Genomic DNA, 6,000 nt, shown 5'->3' on the forward strand with positions numbered 1-6,000 from the left:
GCAGCCTGCCACAGCGGCCTCCCCATCCTCATCGGACGCACATTTGTAATCAAAGCAGAGCCGGATGGCAGCCCATGATGAAATATTTAAGTCCATCAAACAGGTGGCGAGACACTGAGGACTCGCCCATGTGGTAGATTGTGGAGGGACTATTCTTTCTCCCCTGCCTTCCCCACCTGTCTGCCCAGGAGAGGAGCAGGGGGTGGGGATGGGAGAGTGTACTCTTCCAGACCCCAGGGCTTGAGGATGGCTGCCTGGGATGAGGCTCTGCCGGCACTGGGACTGGGAGGGGTGACCCCCTCCCCAGGGCAGCTGCCCACTGTGCTGGGTTCTCTGTCTGAGGGTGGGGGCGGGGCAGAGGTCCAGGGCCAATGACATCCTAGCCAGCTTTGGCCAGGAGAGGGCCTCAGACTTGCCTCTGAGGGTCATCTCCCCACCTCAACCCCTCGACATGAAGCTGGTCCTAGAATTATGATTTAACTGCTCCCCCAAGCACATTGAGGTAGTGATTAATATTTAAGACAAAAAATACAGTCAAGACTCTAACACGAGACAGAGGTTGACTGTGCCCAGCAGTGTGTGGAGAACCCTCCCACCGGCTCTGAGATGTGGACTGAGCACCAGCCCCCATCCTGGCCTTCCTCCTGGCTTCCAGAGACCAGCCCCCTTGCTTGGCCCTGCGGTCCCCGGGGCAGTTATGACCACAGACTATCCAGCCCCAGCTCCTGGCTTCGTGCCACCTTCTCCTTCCCTCCCTCCCTCCCTCTCTCCCAGCTGGCCCTGGCCCAGCCACCACCCACAACGACAGCCTCATCGCCACTGACAAGCCAAGTAAGAAGCTACCTTCTCAGGCTGACTGCCCTGTGATGTGAGCAAAGCCGGCCCATGAGATTGAGTCCTCAGGACTCCGAGGTGGGGGCGCCGGGTCAGCCCCACCATAAGCCAGGAGACCTGGAGGCTCCTCCAAGGACATGCAGAGGCACAAGCTGCCTGGGGGATGGCATCGACCCCCTCCTGTGAGTTCCTGCAGCCTGGCTGCCCTACCCGGCTCTGCCCTGCCTTCAGGGACGGCCTCCAAAGCACTGCCTGGTGGGAAGCAGCTTAGCTCAGAGACACTGGAACCACTCTAAGCGGGAATCACAGCTTCGCCACCTCCTGGAGTGTGACCTTGGCCAGATGCCTTCACCCACCACCCCTGGACTGCCTCAGTTACCCCACCTGTATGACCGGAATGACAATGGCTAACATCTGCATGCACTTACTCTGTGCCAGGTCCTATTCCGAACCCTTTACCTACATTAGTTAAACCACAAACTCCTCACAATGACCCTAGGAGTGTGTGCTCTTAGTGTGCCCATTTTGCAGATGATGGAACAGAAGCCCACAGATGTCACTGGGTCAGAGCCCTCCCCTGACACTCCTTCTTTATACAACACAGAATCCACCTGGCTAGCTGAAGGGAGGACTCCTGGCAATGGCATCAGGCTCAGCCCACACACTCAGGCAGCTCGCATGCAACCATCTCTGCTGTTGTTGTTGCTGTTAACATTACTTGAGTACTGAAGTACTCCGTGCCCCTAGGACTCCTCCTTCTCTAACTAGGGAGGCAAGGGACAACGCCTGAATGTCTGTCTTCCCCGGACTTACCCAGGGGCTATCGTCATTGCATGTAGGAATGCAACTGAAAGGGGACCCAGCTGCACTGTCTGTCCCAGCCTGACCCCCAACTTCCCCCTTCATGAATCCCCTCTGAGCCTCCGTCAAACCTCCCCGTGCAAAGGGCCAGCTCAGTGCTTGGCATGCTCTAGCTTCATGGTACAGTCTGCTGGATCGGATTGAGTGGGCTAAGAGGTTGCACCGCAGAAAGGATGAACAGAGGGGTATCATGTTGCAGGTAGCATCTCGCTCACTCGCCCAGAATGCTGACTTCCTACACAGGAGGTGGGGCTTACCCTCAAGGCTGGGGAGCCGAATACTATGGGCTTCCCGAGGGAACTAATCTAGTGGCCCGCTGGCCGAGAATGCCGCTACCCCAGAGAACAATGTCACATGACCCCAGTGTCCTCAGGGTGGCCTCTGTTTTGACACATTTCCAAGGTGGGACAAAGACCTGGTCCAGGTTTGGTCCAGACCTGGTCAAGAGGCAGGAAAGTCAGCCTTGCATCTCGGTCCCCTGGCTCTGCTCATCCACCCCAAGGATCTACTCCAGACCTCCTCCCACTTGGCCTGGACAAGCAAAAGAGCAGTAAGTGGACTTACATGGGAGCAGAACCTCTCAGGGGGGTCTCCGCATGTGATGCCCGAGGGTTCCACCTTCACCTTGACGTAGTCCTTCAAGCGCATCACCTTGGGCTGGCAGGCATAGAACTCCCAGGTGGGGCCCTCATCTGTGGTCACCCAGGATTTGCAGATGTCGTAGTCCCCAGAGGCCAGAGGGAGGCAGTGCAGGAAGAGCGCCAGCAGGTGCAGCATGGCTGCGCAGTCCGCAGGGGCGCGGCCCAGAGAAGCCCTGGAGAGGCAGCGACGGGGTCAGGCGGGACTTGTGGCCTCAGCATGGAAATGCCACATCTACCAGGCGAGGGTGGCCGGGTGTCCCAGGGACCCAAGCATTGAAGCTTTGCGAACAGCGAGGAACTTGTTGCTTCCAAAAGGCCGATACGGAAAATTCAGAGCCAGTGTTTCTCAGACTGCTGATGGACAGATCAGAAAGTTGCCCACAACTTCACGTCCTCCTAACCTTGTCATCACACCTCCCCTGGAGGTGAATCTGATCAAATCAGGCAGACTCTCAAATTGTGACAGTGGATGGAAATGGGATAAGGAGAAAATCCGCAGGGATCCTGCATGAGGCCGGATCAGATTGCTTTTAATTTTTGTCCTTCCAATCAATCCAGGTCTTTAAAGGGCTCTTAATGGGTGACGTGCTCAACACAACTGCAAAACAACCCTCCAGCCTGCGTTGTAAAGATAAAATAAAATCAGGAGGTGGACATGTTAGCTGGAAACATGTTTCCTCTTTGGGACTGGACTTGGGTTCTCAGACCAATAAAAGAGATTTCTTTCATATGAGCTTAAGGTGGCAACAGCTGTGTGACTGGACTAGCATAAAAAGCTACTGAGGTGCTAACCGGGGAGAAGGCTATTTGGCTCTGCTTTGGTGGGGGCCGGCACTAATGGGGCCCAGCTGACCTTGGCTGGTAGCCGTCGGCAACTTATTATGAAGTTTCTGAGATCTCAGCTCTCAATCCATCCAGGTACCTGGGGTCTGGCTTGTCTTTCATTGTAAGAGGGGAGGAGAGAGAGAGCTCATTAGCAACAACACCTGCAACAAATTAAAGAGGGGGAGAATAGAGACGTATAAGAAGAAAAGCTCTCCAGCAAAATGTGCAAAAAATGAGGTTGCATTAGCAAAGTCTCCCGAGAAAACTGGGTTATTTTTATTAATATCAGAATTGCACATTTGGAGATCGGGCATGTTATTTAAAAGATGATGCATTTTTTCTCTCATTTATGGGAGTGTTAGTTCAGCAGAAGTGCCCCTGTTTGGGGGTCAGAGACTTTCGAAAGCATCCCCAGGAGCCAAGATTTAATGGTTGCTTTAAAATACCGTGACTGTCAAGTCAGAATGTCAGAGTTGTTAAAGGCAAAGATGGGAATGTAACTATAGGTGCAGATGGGCCCATACCTATATGTACAGATGAACAGAGTGCTCCATGTGCTGGCCAACCATGAAGAGCCAGGCACTGAGAAACAGCTCCCCAATCATAGGCACAATCTAAAATGGCAAATTTAATTTTTTTTTAACTGTAAGAAACTAGGGATACTGAAGACTGCCAAAGAGGTGACAATGTTTTGTGAGTTCAGATTTTTCTGATCAAGGCCGGCATTTTGCAAATCATTCTTAGAGGGTATGTCTATAAACGGGTTACTATTATGATTATTGCTGTGCTATTTTAAGCTTCTGTTAATTATTTAAAATCAAAATAGATATAACTGTTATATCATATCAAAATAGATACCAGTTATATGAACGTTACATCGGGAAATAACATGACTGCAGTACTGTGGTGTGTTCCAGACACTGGATATGTCACCGGGAGAATCCAAGTCCAGCCAGCATGGGATTCTGGCCAAAAATATTGGCCAATAGGGCAAAGGTTACGGCAAGAAGTTACAGCAGAAGTGCCTGCATGATTAATTATTCTGGTTACTATGCCTCTGATGATTGCATTTGACTTCCCAAACCTCCCCAAATGTCCAGTCTGAGCCTGGCTCTCTCCTGACATCCTCTTCACCTTCTGTACATGCAAGGCCCCTGAAGAGTTAACTGTGCTTCCATGAAACTCCGTTCTCCACCCAGACAGAAAACGCTCCTGCCAAAATGACAAACCGAAGTGGCGGACACTTGCTGCCCTGAGCACCTCAGGCTCGGAGCAGCCCCCAGCCAGGGCCCCAGGGCTCCAGGCATGGGACTCATTCATCTGCGTTAGGGCAACCCCTGCCCCTCTCTCTGGGTGAAGGGCTGCTGATGGAGATGAATGAGAACCCAGCCAGGACCATTTTCCCCGTCTCACCTCTGGCTGTTTAAAGAGGAACCTGTTATAGAGCCTGCCCGGCCTTGAAGGCGCTCCTTGCTAGAAAACTCTCAGAAAGAACGTGCCCGGTGTCTATTTTTGCAACCTGAGAAAATGTAGTAAAAATAAAATAGCGCGGCCGGCAAAGGTTTGGATGCCACTACCCGAGCTCGCGCTGCCCAGAGCACAGCACGTTCCTAATTAATTCTTCCAGCAGTCGACTCCCAACTGTTCACTAACAGGTAGGGAGCTCCTGGCTGCTGGGACAACCAGGACGCCGGGCTGCGGCTTGCAAGGAGGGCGCAGCTGCCGCCTTCCTTCAGCTGCAGGACCCGCGGCTGCTCGGGGCTTGCAGGGCGCTGGACGCCGCCGGGCGCGGGGAGGCAGCGAGGCCCGGAGGCCGGGAGGCTGGGGCGAGCGGCGCGCGCGGCGCAACTCGCAAATCTATTAATTGCAGCCCTGTTGGTTTAAATGCCACTCATTCCCTGGAAAATAAATAAATAAATAAATAAAACCCTAACAACAACAAAATCTGCCAGGGGAAAAATGTGTTTACAACTAGTCAATCAATTGGGCGTTGCTGGCATCGCAGGGGGAATTCTGAGCTCAGCACACGAATATTACAGGCGGGTTCTGCCAAAAAGAAAAAAGAGAAGAGGGGAAGAGACACAGGAGTCCCCGGATAACGAGGAGGAGCGCAGAGAGTGAGGAGTCGGCAGGGAAATTTTCAGAGTAAAAGGCTGCATCCCGGAGGATCGTTTTCTCCGTGGAAAATGTATCTTCACCAGATATTATTAAGAAACTGCAGCTCCCAGAAACAAATAGAATCAATGTGCTTTATTTTCTTTTAAGAGTCGTCAGGAACCGAGGGGGGGCTGATAGCCAGGGTATTAAAACCCGAAAATTAGATTTTATCAGGATTTCTGAACTCAGATTTCTCTGTCTTATTGAATTAGCGCCTCCCGAGCTGGCTGGGCTCGCCAGCAGGTTCCTCTTGGAGTTGCCGGCTGCGCCCTCGCCGTGTGGGAAACTTGCCGCGGCGGGCGCGGGGCCCCTGGGGGCACTGGAGGGAGGGCGCTGGGGGCTCCTGGGATTGGAGGGGACTCAGCCCACCCCGGGGTTCCCTCTCCCTCCTCGGCAGGGGCGGCGGAGGGGGGTGAAATCTGCCTTCGGGGGAGGGTGGGGGTTGCCGGGAGGGGAAGGGAGCTTGGCCGGCGGGGTCACCTTCCGGTCCTCCGCCCCGGGCGGGGTCCAGCGGGCGCCCAGCGCTCACCGCAGCCTCGGCGGGCGTCCTAATTCCGGCGGCTCCGGCGGCCGCGGTGTCCCCTGCTCCGGAGCGGGCCCTTTTTCCGGCCCCTGGGTCCCCGCCCGCGGGAGCCCTAGAAAGTTGGGCGCGGGAGGCGGGGCGCGAGCAGCCGGCCTCGGG

At 54.3% G+C, this 6,000-nt stretch overlaps 1 protein-coding gene across 1 annotated transcript in view; it reads right to left on the reverse strand.

Annotated features, from left to right (window-relative positions):
• NTNG2 (netrin G2) overlaps nucleotides 1-5,983 on the reverse strand; it is an 82,677-nt gene extending 76,694 nt beyond the window's left edge. Inside the window, 4 exon segments of the mRNA XM_017849890.1 lie at nucleotides 2,260-2,954; nucleotides 3,190-3,322; nucleotides 3,686-3,775; nucleotides 5,848-5,983. Of these exon segments, the coding sequence (XP_017705379.1) occupies nucleotides 2,260-2,472 (213 nt within the window). The 5' untranslated portion in view covers nucleotides 2,473-2,954; nucleotides 3,190-3,322; nucleotides 3,686-3,775; nucleotides 5,848-5,983.
• Nucleotides 5,984-6,000: the final 17 nt, after the last annotated feature.

The sequence above is a fragment of the Rhinopithecus bieti genome, unplaced genomic scaffold, assembly GCF_001698545.2.
Source record: "Rhinopithecus bieti isolate Rb0 unplaced genomic scaffold, ASM169854v2 scaffold_31823, whole genome shotgun sequence".
NCBI lineage: Eukaryota > Metazoa > Chordata > Mammalia > Primates > Cercopithecidae > Rhinopithecus > Rhinopithecus bieti.